At 39.4% G+C, this 14,495-nt stretch overlaps 1 protein-coding gene across 2 annotated transcripts in view; it reads right to left on the minus strand.

The window, feature by feature from the left end:
• The window catches only part of TRPC3 (transient receptor potential cation channel subfamily C member 3), a 71,955-nt gene that overhangs the window by 24,347 nt on the left and 33,113 nt on the right, over window positions 1-14,495 (minus strand). For both annotated transcript variants that reach the window (XR_015726477.1, XM_045798642.2), the window contains exons 4-8: window positions 12,775-12,939; window positions 9,852-10,068; window positions 7,347-7,580; window positions 5,034-5,298; window positions 1,633-1,828 (exon numbers count right to left, since the gene is read on the minus strand). Coding sequence is in view for 1 of the 2 variants with exons in the window: in XM_045798642.2 (XP_045654598.1) it covers window positions 1,633-1,828; window positions 5,034-5,298; window positions 7,347-7,580; window positions 9,852-10,068; window positions 12,775-12,939 (1,077 nt within the window). In the remaining variant the exon portion in view is untranslated. The remainder of the gene's footprint in view (window positions 1-1,632; window positions 1,829-5,033; window positions 5,299-7,346; window positions 7,581-9,851; window positions 10,069-12,774; window positions 12,940-14,495) is intronic.

Below are 14,495 nucleotides of genomic sequence, written 5' to 3' on the forward strand. Positions count from 1 at the left end.
AATGAACCTAAATTACGCTTTTGAAATAGTTAGGTGACATATACTTTTATCTGCATATAACCTCTATTGGCCTACAGATATTCTTATTGCTGCTAAGAATGTTTTTATTTTTCTCTTCCATATACCTCTGTCTCTACCCACTGAAATTTAACCAGAATGTGCTGTCCACCAGCCAAAAACAAAGCAATAATACTAGAAAAATTCAGGTCAAGGAAGGATGAAAAGATTAACTCCCCCTCCCTCCCCACCCCTGCCAATTCCACATATTCAACGGTACTTCCCCACTCTTTACCTGCCTTCCCTCCTCATCTAGACACCTCCAAGGCAGGCTGTAGATAGACCATAACATACTTCAAAAGCAAAAGGAAAAAAATAGCACTCAGTTGAATTGAACTTTGGAGGCTGTGGTCTGCTATCTGTCCTCGAATGTCACCTGAGGCCCTCAGTGACTTATTCCTGTCTTGTAGGTCCTTTTGATAAAGAATAATTGAAAGAAAGGCAGGCAGGCAGGGACAAGCACTCCCCTCCAAGAGGAAACCACCCTTAAAAGGATTTCACACCACTCTGGAAGGAGCCCTCTGCCCTTTCCATGTGATCGGTGGCAAAAACCTGATTGGATAACAGGCACAGGGAGGGTTAATCAGATTGAAACAGCCTATCTCAACAAGCCCATAAAAACCCCTAGACTTAGAAACTTTGGTGGCAACTCTCTCAGATCCCCTCCCACCTTGGGAGATATGTACTATCCCTTTGCTATCACTCAATAAACTGCTTTGTTTCCCACCACTCTTGGTCTGGTCTACCTCTTCATTCTTTGAAGCAGCGTGACCAAGAACTGCACGCATCGACAAAGGAGAAAAAATCCTGTAACCCTTTCATTCTCAGTCCTGGCCCATGGTGATAGAGAGAAGAAATGAAGAGGAGGGGGTCCAAAGGTGGAAGAAGTTGGCATATTTCACACTGCCCAGATTGCCATTACCACACTCCAGCAGGTATTCGGGGTCCCACAGTTTTCACTTCTGGGGGACCTAACTTCTGCTCTGAAAAACCATTTTAGGTGTTTCTAAAACACACACAGACTCATGCATTTAACAAACAGCAAAGCGCTAACAAGATACTGAACACTAACCTGGAGGACATGGGAAAACATACATAACAATGATGAAGGAAGGTACCAAACCAAGCCCAAGACAAAACAAGTACTCGAGTGACTTCTAGTCACTTCAGAACACCAGAAATTCTGACTGGATACAGAACATCATCAGTGTTTGCCAGACATCTAGTAATTCCTCCACTGGGATCTTTCCGATGGTTGGTTGGCTAACCTAGGAGAGAATAATTTCACTATAGCTAGCCCTTAATTTCAAAACTTTTGAAATGTAATTTGAGAGGAGGCAGAGTGATGATAAATTCAGGGGGACCCCTGCTGTGCTCCTAGAAGACACTGGAGGCCCTGAGCCTATTTACCCAGGAGGAAAATGCAGGGAAAGGTCCTGGCTCCCTCTGCTTGGGTATAAGCAAGCGCCTTTATATAGATGAGCCGGAAATCCACCACAGGGCACAGAAACAGATGTAGTATACTATTAGAATGGGATGATAAGAATAGACATCATGGATAGAAAGCAGGTTTACCTCAATTTCTTGATATGAGCTATTAATCATAGCAATTAACATGTTGAGTAAAACGACCACCATAGTTACATTGTATATTCCATAAAGAACGTATCCAATATTCTCTATGAATTTGTGATCGTATTTGAGCACAACGGAAGTGACTTCAGACAACCCAAATATCGACCAAAACAAAGTCTTGAAACTTTCTTCTACACTGTTGAAAGAATAAGGCACACAGTAAATAAATCAAGAGTTTTCAGTATGAAAAAGTCAAAAGAGAAACAAATTAGGGTCTGAATTCTGTACAGAGGTAAAATGCCATCATTAAATATCATCATAATAAACCCCAAGAGTATAATTATTTCATCATAGTATTTTATATAAATCATTCTCTCAGGTTTTCAGGAGTTTGTGATTAAATAACACCAACGCCCAGCTTTTCTGGAAGTTATCACCAAGTGGGAATTCTCTGAACTCAGCAGAGGAAAGGTGACATCATGCCACAATACCCATTCCTTTCTCCTAGAAGGATGGAAATCGGGGGTTTGGTTTTGTAGGTGGTTTAGACATTTAAATCAGGTTTTCTGGAGTAGAACAAGGCCAGAATTAAAAGTATATACTCACTTCAAAAAAAAGTGTGTACAGATTCCCTGCACCATGGCAGTAGGGAAGAACGAAAACCATCTAAATACCCATCAATAGAGGAGTGGGTAAATAATTCTGACATCTGTATGATAGATGGTATGCGGCCACTGGGAAATGACAGATCTATCTACATGTGTTTATATATAATGATGTCTGTGGGGTGCCTGGGTGGCTCAGTCGTTAAGTGTCTGCCTTCAGCTCAGGTCATGATCCCAGGGTCCAGGGATCGAGCCCTGCGTCGGGCTCCCTGCTCAGCAGGAAGCCTACTTCTCCCTCTCCCTCTGCTTGTGTTCCCTCTCTGACTGTGTCTCTCTCTGTCAAATAATAAAATCTTAAAAAAATAAAATAAAATGATGTCTGAGATCTATTACGTAAAAAAAATAAGATATAGCAAGAGTAAAATAGTCTACCATTTGACTAAAAAAAGGGGGGTTATGAATACTTATATTCTTGTTTATGTATAAAATATCTCTGAGAGTATCCAAAAGAAACCACTGCCTCTGTGAACTAAGGAGAAATAAGAAACTGGGGTCCAGTGGTGAAGGAGGGGACATGCTTTTGACTGTAGACACCACTCTATGAATTTTTTGCCATGAGAATATATTACCTACCTAGAAGTTATTACTTAACTGGAAATGAAAAGGAGGCAACAGATTGAAAGATTCCTGTTCTTTTCCTTTAATTTATATAACTTACTTAATTTATATAACTAGTGTTCCATCACAGCCATGAACACTTACGCCCTTACCAGACTAATTACCTAGTTTTATCCCTTCAGTGAACTTTGCCAACTGAATTTGCCTAGTTTTGGCATATAACCAGGATGTATTCACTGCTTTGTGAGCCACAAAAGTAATCCTTAAATTAAACAATTACACATGTAGAATTCCATTACGCAGAAGGTTCAGAAGTCAGACCTTTTACCAAAGAAACATTTATGGGAACAGTGCTTTTTTTAAAAAAAAATTTTGTAACAGATTCTAAATAACAATTCTATAGATTTGAAGGTTTTAGTACTAGTTTGTGTATTCCTTCCATCGTTCAGCAAATATTGATGGAACACCTATTATGTTCTAGAAAGTGTGCTAGACCCTGAGGATAGAAAGTTGAAGAGAGGGGCGCCTGGGTGGCACAGCGGTTAAGCGGCTGCCTTCGCCTCAGGGCATGATCCCGGCGTTATGGGATCAAGCCCCACATCAGGCTCCTCCACTATGAGCCTGCTTCTTCCTCTCTCACTCCCCCTGCTTGTGTTCCCTCTCTCGCTGGCTGTCTCTATCTCTGTCAAATAAATAAATAAAATCTTTAAAAAAAAAAAAGTTGAAGAGAAAGGTTCCTATTTCTACACAGTTACTCTCTCTCACAAAACATTTCATTGTGTGATGTTATACCATAGGTGGTAGCAGGAGACTAAGAAAAACTATAACCTCTCTGTTCCTCGCCATTAATGTAACAGTATCCCCAAATTCTGAGTCCTTCATCTTGCTCTTTTGCAGACCTTCTGCCTCTAACCGCAAGAATACAGATTCCTGAGAACCTACATGTGTGGGAAGAGGCAGACAGCAGAAAAGGGGAGGACATGGGTAGTTCCTGAGCTCTTACTGTGGGCAAGAGGCTCTCTATCACTGATCTATAATCCTCACAACAACCTGATTCCAACCTTATTGTGTTTATTTTAAAAAGAAGGAAACTAACACTGAGGACTGTTGAGTAACTTGACCAGAAACCAGCAGAGAGACTGCAACCACATCCAGGCCTGCCTGATTTTCCAGCCTGTATTCTTTTCACCATATCAAGTTGCCACATCCTCACACAAAACAGGGAAGACAATGTGTTGTATAAAGTGAGTTCTCACAGAGTTCAAAGGGGTGGCAAGGTGTGTAGGATCTCTCTGTCTCTTCCCGTGAGTGGGTTCAAACAGAATTTTTTTTCATTACAATAAAGTGAGTTTCAGTTCTCTTTTACCCCTAAGACTTGCTCTATATGACTATTTGAAAAAAAATTCAAAACAATTTAGATGCCTGAAAGGGCTTAATATTCTATTTTAGTCTACAGGGAACTTATTGAAGGTCTAGATTCTTTCCAGTCGTGGCATGACAGGGTACACAGGAAGGCAGGGAGGGCTTAAGATCTCCCTACCTGGAATGACTGCAGTACAAAGGGAGGGCCCACGTCCCGACGAACTAAACACCAGTGAGTGAGAGGATCTCACAACTGGATGTCTCCATGCTGAGGGAACTTCAAGGGACAATGATTAAGGAAGTTTAATCAAGGAAGACTTCCCAGGCAAGGTGAGTCTCCCTGCAGAAACCAGTGTGGCCACAGGAAGGAAGTGGTTTTAGTGTTACACGGAGCTGTACAATATTTAGCTCTAATTTATTCTTATTCAACTCCTGTGCTGATTAATGATACATTAAAATAAAAGCCAATGCTTCTTTTTTGAATAGTAATGGCTACAAAATGATGAAACTAAATTTAATGTCATACATAATATAAGAGACATCCAGTATTAAAAATTTGCTGCCCAATTCTCTTAAAATAGTCAGTTTTGTCTAGGATTTTTCCAAATTCTGATTCTGTTCCATGGTCAAACACTTACTAAGCTCAAAGAAACAAGGCTTTGGAGCAATGTAATCACACATAAGCATCGTTTCAATGGATTTTTCCCCCCTAAAAACATCTTTATTATGATTTCTGAATTTTTTGTGTTTTTGCTTCATCTAGATTTGTTAGAAATTCTCTTCATCACACTTTTTTTTATAAGATGTTTTACTTACGTGGTAAAAGCAGCATTTACTTTAGCTCCAAGGTAGTAAGAATACAGTATGAACATGCCAATCATAAAGGCAAGAAACACCATAATAAAGAGGACCATGAACTTGAAAATGTCCTTCACAGTCCTTCCAAGAGAGATCTGCAAGGGGCCAAAGCTCTCATTTGCAGGAAGGATATACGCAATCCGAGAGAAGCTGAGCACGACAGCTATAGCATAGAGACCTTCAGATATGATCTGAGGGTCAGAAGGGAGCCATTTATCTCTGGCTAGAAAAAGAAAGAGAGAGGAATTAGAAATGGAACTTTCTATTCATTGCTAGCTATGCAAAATAAATACCTCAAATAATATCTATTTTTTAGGTAGGTGGTTTTTATATCAGTTGAAACTACTCTAGATTTAATTAACTGTCGAGGTACTGTTTTTCATGTTAAACCAGAAACCTATAAATTCCACACTCACATGGAATCTTTTAATGGAGGAAACACTGTTATAAAGATACTTAGCCTGCTTCACATTGAGTAGAAACAGAATCAAGCACAAAAGATAAAGAAAGAGGTGAGAACCCTTCACCATACACAGACTGTGTCCAGAATGACAAAACAACCGATTTGACTAATGTCCCCTCAGTTACTAGATTTATTGACCAGCTATTCTGTCACCCCACAGGCTCAGTTGGCACAAAACTTCTTTTCCATATTTCATGGGGGAAATTAGCTCATCTAACAGTTCGTGCAAGTAAAATGTCGTATTGTGAGAAGAATGTCAACTGAATCACAGTGGTGCTGCCAGTGTGATATCTGAGCAATGTAACTTGTTCCCTGAAAATGTTAAATGCTACTGAGGTGCAAAAATTTGAGATATAGATTCTAAATGAGGACCCCACCCCTTTCAAGGCCACTTAGTAAGTTCACAGCAGACTACTAGATACTCATTTCCCTGGAAGGTCAGTGAAATACTATGTGGCTAATTTTGTGCAAACTGAGTCACTCCCAGAAGAATGGATATATTGTAGACGTTTGCAATAATAAAAATCAACATTTATTGAGTGTTTAATGTGTACCACAGTGATTTCCTATAACTCTATGGATTTGATCTTATTATTATCCACTCTTTAGAGATGCAGAAACCAAGACTTAAAAAGGCTAAATACTTGATTAAAATCATACACACACTAAGTAAATCCTGAACTCACAAATTTTTCCTCTAGAGGACAGTCATAATAAATTTAAATAAATAGGTTATTGAAATAGGATAGATATTACACAAAAATACAATTTAAGCTATTTCTTTAATTATTATTGGTAATCATTTACTCATTTGATCTGGTCTCCTTGGCATATAAAACTCTTTGCTTGCTGACAATAAGAGAAAATGTGTTTAAATTTCACAATGTGTGAAATATTTTGGAGCTTCTTCCTCAATAATGTTAACATGCCACTTGTACTTCTCACAATGTAAGCCTTAATTACACTTACAAAGAATTATTCTTCACGATCAGAACACATTTGAACTCTGTGCCTAAGTTTCCTTATCATTAAAATAAGGGGTAGGCAATACATTTCTAAAGTCCTTTCCAGATTTCAGATTGTACAACTACATGAAAATTTGCTAATCGCACCTCCCCAGTCTGGCCTCAAGAGAGGGGAGGCTCACATTGCTTACCACTGGTTTGTGCTGGGCAAGGAAGGGGTCAATATCCTTGCACATGGTTGTCGGCTGGGGCCTCACTGCTCTTCGTGATTCAGAGAAGTTAGGCATGAATTCCCTGCTACCTCGTGTTGAGGAACAGGTCATCCGCCCCTGAATTTCTGCCTGTTCTTCCAAGCTTACATTCTCACTTTAGCTCCTACTTCCTGCCTCTGCTGAGTTTTTGTCTACTTCCCCTGCACTGCTCCACAGCACCCTTTACTCGTTCGTCTCCTCCGAACTATGCTCTCGGGGACTCATCCTCCACCTTGATCAGTTTATCAAGCTCTTTTCCCAACTAAGACAGTTTCATACCCTAAGAATATATAAGAGTAATTATGTTGTTAGGCTTAAAGATAATTTTCTCCCACCTTGCAACATCTTTTCTTTATAGATTTGAAAACTGCAGCACAGAGAAGTAAATTGACTTGAACAAAGTCACACACAGCAAGGGAGAGTCGTAGCCTTGACAGGAATCCAATTTTGTATAGTTCCAAAGCTCATGCTCTCTCCTCTGTTCATACACATTCAACACACAGCTTATACTAAACATATGGACATTTCCTTCCAAAATGTGGTTTCAGTACCTTCTCCGACACATAAGAGGACCCTGCAGTTAATAACTCACCGTAAGTGAAATACTGGATCTCCGGTGGAAGTGTAACTTCACTGAGGTCACTCTCTTGGACATAACTGTCCACATACTGTTGTGCTTTTGTTGCCTGAAGGAAAGCTAGGAATCTGGCCGTGAAAGCAGCAATGAAGATGGACAGCATCCCAAAATCCAGCACATTCCACAACTGCAAAATATATTCCCTAGGTCCTTCCAGCCAGAGCTCCTTACACTCCGACCACATCATTCCTGTCACACATGGAAGGTGCAGATTACGTCTTACAGTTTAGACAGAGAAGCTGTGATTTTGTCCACCATCAGTCCCCACCTAGAAAACGCTCCATAGACAAAGCACCATACTAGGCACCACAAAGCACCAACTACTGTTCAGCACCCTGACACCCTGGGCAGAGTTAAATGGAGGAAAACTCTTTAACTAAGTCAGAATTAGAATTTGGAGAAACATAGTTCTATGTTTGGCACCAGAAATGGGGCTATTTATGCAGAAGGGTGGGCAGGAAAGAGAGAGGGGAAATAAGCAAAGAAGACTCTTCAAGTCAAATGATTTTGCCCTATGAGACTTTTGGAGGAGAGGAGAAAATTCATCTTTGTGAATCCCAACAGTTACACACCATAGTAATTATTGGTGAAATAAACCCCTAAATGAGAAACTTACTGGAAACTTTTAACAAGATCAATGTCCCAATCATGAAGGGACACTTACATCATTCCCCTACCTTCTCTCCTCTTTCTAGTTTCATGCCAGAGAGGTGAGGAATATCACTGGAAAAAGAAGGAACCCTTAAGCAGGGGCCCTAGGACACTGTGAAGAAACTGAAAGCAGAAAATGCCATTCTGGGAGAAAAGGGCAAAATAGTCCAATTTAACAACTTGTCCTATGTAAGGGGAAGATATTGTGGAATTTTAAAAAATGTCATAGCTCAAAATAAAATTCATAAAATAGTTATTTGACTCAGGTTGAGGGGAATAACCAACCTATTAATTCAAAAACTGAGAAGATACCAAAAACACTCTGGGTAAAACAGAGAAAATAGATAAAAGTGACTCTGGATCAGTGATCGATAGACAAACTAGCTCCTACCTCCATTTTTTTTTCTCTCATTGCTTAAAATTTTTTTTTATAATTTTTATTTTGTTATATTAGTCACCATACAGTACATCCCCAGTTTTTTATGCAATGTTCCATAATTCATTATTTGCATATAACACCCAGTGCACCATGCAATATGTGCCCTCCTTAATACCCATCACCGGTCTATCCCAATCACCCACCCTCCTCCCCTCTGAAGCCCTCAGTTTGTTTCCCAGAGTCCATAGTCTCTTATGGTTCATCCCCCCTTCTGTTTACCCCCCTTTCATTCTTCCCTTCCTTCTCCCACCAATCTTCCTATCTATGGACCCTCGGCTCTTTGGGCAACTAATCTTTGATAAAGCAGGAAAAAACATCCAGTGGAAAAAAGGCAGTCTCTTCAAAAAATGGTGCTGGGAAAATTGGACAGCTATATGCAAAAGAATGAAACTTGACCACTCTCTCACACGACACACAAAGATAAACTCCAAATGGATGAAAGACCTCGATGTGAGACAGGAATCCATCAAAATCATAAAGGAGAACATAGGTTGCATCCTCTTTGACATCAGCCACAGCAACTTTTTTCATTGCTTAAAATTTTTAACTTTAACACAGTTATTCAAAATGGGCTCTTGTGAGCCACGATACGAAAGCAAGTTAAGTGTCCATGGTCGATGGATGGATAAAGATATGAGATATACACACTGAAATATTACTCAGCCATAAAAATGAATGAGATCTCAGGTTTGCGACGACATGGGTGGACTTAGAGGGTATATACTAAGTGAAAGAAAGAGAAACACCATATGATTGCACTTCCATGTGGAATCTAAAAATCAAAACAAATGAACAACAGAATCTTCAATACAGAGAAAAAGTGGTGGCTGCTAGAGGGGAGGTCAGTGGGGGGATAGGTGGAAAAAAGGACATTAAGAGGTATAGAAACTTGTAGTTAATAAGATAAATAAGACATGGAAATAAAAAGCACAGCACAGGGAATACAGTCAATAATATTGTAATAACATTGTATGGAGACTACACTTATCATGGGGAGCACTGAGTAATATATAGAATTGTCAAATCACAATGTCATACACCTGAAACTAATATAACATTGCATGTCATCTACACTTTGCTAATAAAAATTTTACAAAAGCAAAAAAGTGGACTATCATAATGTGAAATAACAAGCATTCTGAAAATGGAAACTCTCCTAGAAAACCTCTGAAATGAAAGCAAAAAATGTTCTTCAGTCATCAGTTTATGGCTACTTATGCCAATTATTTTGCCCTTCTGCTTATGCAGACAACATCTGCAAATGATGTTGTCACCATATAATGCACGATAACATTTTAAAGAAAAAAGGTAATCATTATATAGACACCGTTTTTTGGTAGAAATTAGAATATTTAAAATAGAAAGCTCACCAAGAACCCAGACCATAATTAGCATCTCGGTCCACGTGAACTGAGTTGTTTTCACCCTGAAGATCTGCTTGGGATAGTCAATAACAGTGATATTGGGCAACGTGGTGATGCCTTCGAATCTGTCTGAGGCATTGAACACGAGCAGGCCCAGGAAGATGATGAAGGAAGCAGCATGTGCCACAAACTTCATAAAAGGGCTTCGCAGAATTTTCCCCAGCTGTAGGACAACAAAAAAACAAACAAAGAAGAAGAAACTTTTACTTTGGAAAACTTGGCTTTCGCTTTTGAAAATGACTATACGGCATTTAAAAAAAATAGATGAAATGAGAAGACTTTCAAAATTCTGCTTCTGTTTGTGAAGATCTATACACTATGAAAACTACTCCTTTTAGGGGATGCTTCCTCCAAGAATAATTTAAGAAGTCTTCAAACTTCATTGTTTCTAAATATCCAATATGTCTTAGGGTTGACCACATCCACAGATGCATTTCTGAAAAGTACAAGGCATATGCTGGTTATTTTTATTTTTACATGAAAGACTATGCAATCAACATCTAGGTTCTAAGAGTCTAGGAAAAGAAACTCCAAATCTGTAGTGTGTATTCTTTATTGCTTTATAATTGAAATGTTATGAGTTTGGAGACTCATTCATTTATAATTGAAGTGTTATGATGTGTTTGTAGTACCTAACAAGGCCTTTGAAGATTAAAAACCTTACTACTACAGAAATAAATTTTCGTTCTCACTTCTAAATATTCTGCAATCAAGTGGCACTTTGTATGCTATAAAAAAAGGCAGAAGATATTAGAGTCAAGTAAATATTTTATGTGTTATTACCTCAATAAGAACAAGGAGATATATAATAACTAAAACCTTTAAGTAGGTTAACTGAAGTCAGCCCTGAGTTTGGAAAATCATATAAATAGTACAAAAGCATTTCTAAAGTTCAGTGCATAATTATTTTAAGGTAACTCCTTTAAAATCCCATGTGATATAATGTCCTTAAAAGCCCCATGTTCTAGTAGAAATGAAAAACAATTCTGCCTGTCCCAAGGGCTTCTGTAGCCCAAGAATTAGGTACATTTGGTAGATTTATCAAATAAGTTCTCCAGCCTACATACTCAGAACCAACTTCCAAACTCAGTCTGTGACCTTAAAAAGTACCAAGGTTCACATTTAAGACACCGCAACTTCAAACAAATGTTTTTGTATGTCCGGAACCTTAATTTGATGTCAACAAATAACCAAAGAATGTTAAGCATTTCTGGAGTTGAACATGAATGCAGACAGACAAATGTCACATTTTCCATATTAGACATAGAAAAATAAACAACACATTTACACATCGCTGTGCTGTTCTGCAGCTGCAAAGGGCACATTTGGGGGAGCTCGTCCGTAGCACACAGTGACTTCTTGGGAGTTGCCAAGTCTGTTTCTCATCAAGGCCGATCTTTTAAAACTTGAAATAACATGAAAACAGAGCAGCATGCCTATCTTAAAGATGGGATATATGTGGAGAACTCTTGCTATGCTGTCTTTCTGCCACAGGCTAGCTGGTATATGGCAGGTATAAATGTGGGCCCCAGAAATGACTCCATTCCCTCCTTTAACCCTCTCCGCTGGACAGAGAGGTCACCACACCATTTATTAGAGCTGCGCTTTTAGAAGTGGAGAAGAAAAAGGAGTGGACTTCAGTGTTTTCACTGATTAAGCTGTCCCCAAAGATGAACACTTAGAAATCTGAACTTCCAGTCATTTCCCTCAGAAAGGGAAATTATTTGCATGGGAAGTGATTTTTGCTTTAATGCATGCTCTCTCGTCATTTACAGACTTCAGTCTTCAAGGTTTATATATTTGAGGAATCGTAAGGTACTTTCTCATGATACATAATAAAGGAACTTAGTTGAGTCATCGAAACTGATCAGAATGACAAACTTTCTGCCTTAAGTTGCTCAGGCAGCTCCACAATGAAGTGAGGTGGAGGAATGTTCTCACGTGTGCATGGGGCCTGCAGAACGGGACTCAAACTCTGCCAGAAAGACGACTGAGCCAGAGAAATGACAGATTTCCAGGATCGTTTGTAAGTGGCCTTGACTCATTTTTCCTGAACCTGCCTCTGATTTAAACAAAACCAGATTTTGGAATATAAAAACAGGATTAAAGGATCTCACAGCGGCTTCTTCTCCCTGGCGGTGCCCTTTATTAACCTCATACGGATTCTGTTAGCATGACTAGTATTCCTTCCCATGTCTTGTTCAGAGGATCTCTTAGGCACAATTGAGTCTATACTGGCAAGTGGAGAGGGATGAGTGTAGCAAACAAAACGATTCAAGCAAAACTAAATAGATAAACAGTCTAAGGATTCCAAAGCCCCCAAACCCAAATTCTACCTTCTTTAGAATCTTCTGAAAGAACAAAGGGCTGGGGGAGCCTGGCATGCACTTTCTTGAATTCTTTAAATTAACCCCACTGTTCGTGACAGTACTTAATACATTCAGCCTCCGATCTCTCGACAGGTTCCAATGAGTTGCCCTTCCAATTCTCAGCTTAACTGTTTCTTGGTACCACTGCAGTAGGGCTGTTCTCCTAACACAGGCCAACAGTTTATTAAGCTGTCAATGGAATCAGCAAAAGTGCTACCTCACTCAGCCAGCATTTCCTCTTGACTACCATGGGGATTTTACCTTAAAAGCCTAATAAGTATTATACACCTTCAAATGTGAACTACTGCACTAGTACCAGATCCTTTTTCATCCCTTATTTGAATGGACACAGTCATTAAAAAGCAGAATTTGTGTTCCTGAGTCAATTACCATTCAGGGTAAAACTGATAAAGACCTCAAGTAGGGGCTTTTTTCTTGTTTCATCCCCAAAGCACGTGGCACACCAACCATAGAGGAAATGGATGGAGAAAAACACGTACCCTGCTGCACGGTGCAATCCAGTAGCCGATGGCGAGGAACGGAAGGCCCAAGGCCACAACCAGCACGACCAGACACTTGATAGCTATGGTCTGTTCCCGCAGACCCGAGAGGTTCTCATACCAGATTGTCAAGAGCTGCTGTTGGCAGTTCGGGTGAGCCACAAACTGTTGGCAGAAAGAGACGTAGGTGACTGTGCCATTAGGGACACTTCAACTACTGAATGCACATGCACCCTAAAGATATTAATGCACACTTTTCTGGAATATAGGCACCAGAAGGTTCTGGTAATATTTTCCTTTGCCTTCCCTCCATTTCCCCAAAATTGCTTCAGAATTAGAATTAAAGTGGCAACAAAAGGGTAAAATTGATGTTGTCCTTAATTACAGTTCTTTCTGATTGAAATTCTCTGCAACTCCCTGATTCCTCTCCAGAATCTGGGTGACATATGCTTTCCTTTGTGGAAATGTGTCCCAGCCTGCTGTCTGCTAGTTTACTTGCATTTGGTTCAAAATGGAAAAGAATAGTCATTTGGTTTATTGTAGACTACAGCTAAGAGAAAAATGTGTCAAGTTTCACAAGCAATTCCTAAAATGCTACATGTATGAAAAATATATACACAATGTGCCCTATGTATACGTATGTACTTCCACAGCAAATCTGCCAAGATCTGCAAAAAGCCAATGAACCAGCAAGAATTACACTCGGTCCACACTTGCACTGCCTCCAGGACCTGGCATCAAATGTCCCTTCCATCCTATTTCAGTAATCTGTCCTATGTTTGTTGCTTCCTCTCTCTCAGGTCAAAAACCACAAACATGTATCTCCAACAGTTCTTTTGTAACTATGCTTCTAACCAGGAAAAACTGAGCAAATTATGCTTATTTCAGCCCTGCCATTTTATTTTGCCATCTGGTTTTGCTAAGTCATCCGCCAGCATCTATTCAGAGGGCCTGGGATTTCATTAAAGATCTTTCCTTATTCAGGTAGCAGAATGTATTTGTAGTCAGGCTCATGTGAAAAGGCCCCTACATCAACAGGTGCCCATTTGTGATGAGACATGCCTGTCTTTGAATGACCAGGTGCACTTTGCCCAAGCTTGGAAATTATTCAGGGCCATTCACAAATCAATTATGAGTACCAAAATATTTTTTAAAGTGTGTTTAGCAATATAAAATTCAAGGTATCACTATCTTCTAAAAAAAAGAATAAAAAAATAACAATGAACCTGTTAGGAAGTACTCGTGAAATGTTTTTTCGCAAACTCTTAGAGGCAAAGAAAACAACTGCAGTCCCCACCAGGTGAAGGGTTCGTCTTTAATCAAGTTCTAGTTAATGATCCTAATGATTCTTAGCAACTCTAGGCAATTCCTCGAGTTATTTGGCTATTTGTCAATAACATGTCTTCAAGGAAATGAAAAGGTTTCTACCTACTGGTGTATAGTTTCCCATTAGCTCTTCTAATTAAAAATAATAATAAAATTAAAAAATAAAACCTCATCCCCCAGGGTAGGCAGTAGAGACGCAATTTTCCCCAAATCCCCACTTTTGACCCTGTGTGCACCCGTCTTCTGGGAAGTCCAGTGATAACTGCTCTGGTGACGGCTGTGCCCAGGGGGCCTTGTGCTAGCAGAAGTGGTAACGATGAGTTTACAAATATTAGATTTGAAGTACTTAACTGAATTTATTTCAATAATACAAACTGGTAGGATTTAGAAGATTT

Source organism: Ursus americanus, chromosome 13 (genome assembly GCF_024610735.1).
Source record: "Ursus americanus isolate L20-20 chromosome 13, mUrsAme1.1.p, whole genome shotgun sequence".
Classification (NCBI taxonomy): Eukaryota; Metazoa; Chordata; class Mammalia; order Carnivora; family Ursidae; genus Ursus; species Ursus americanus.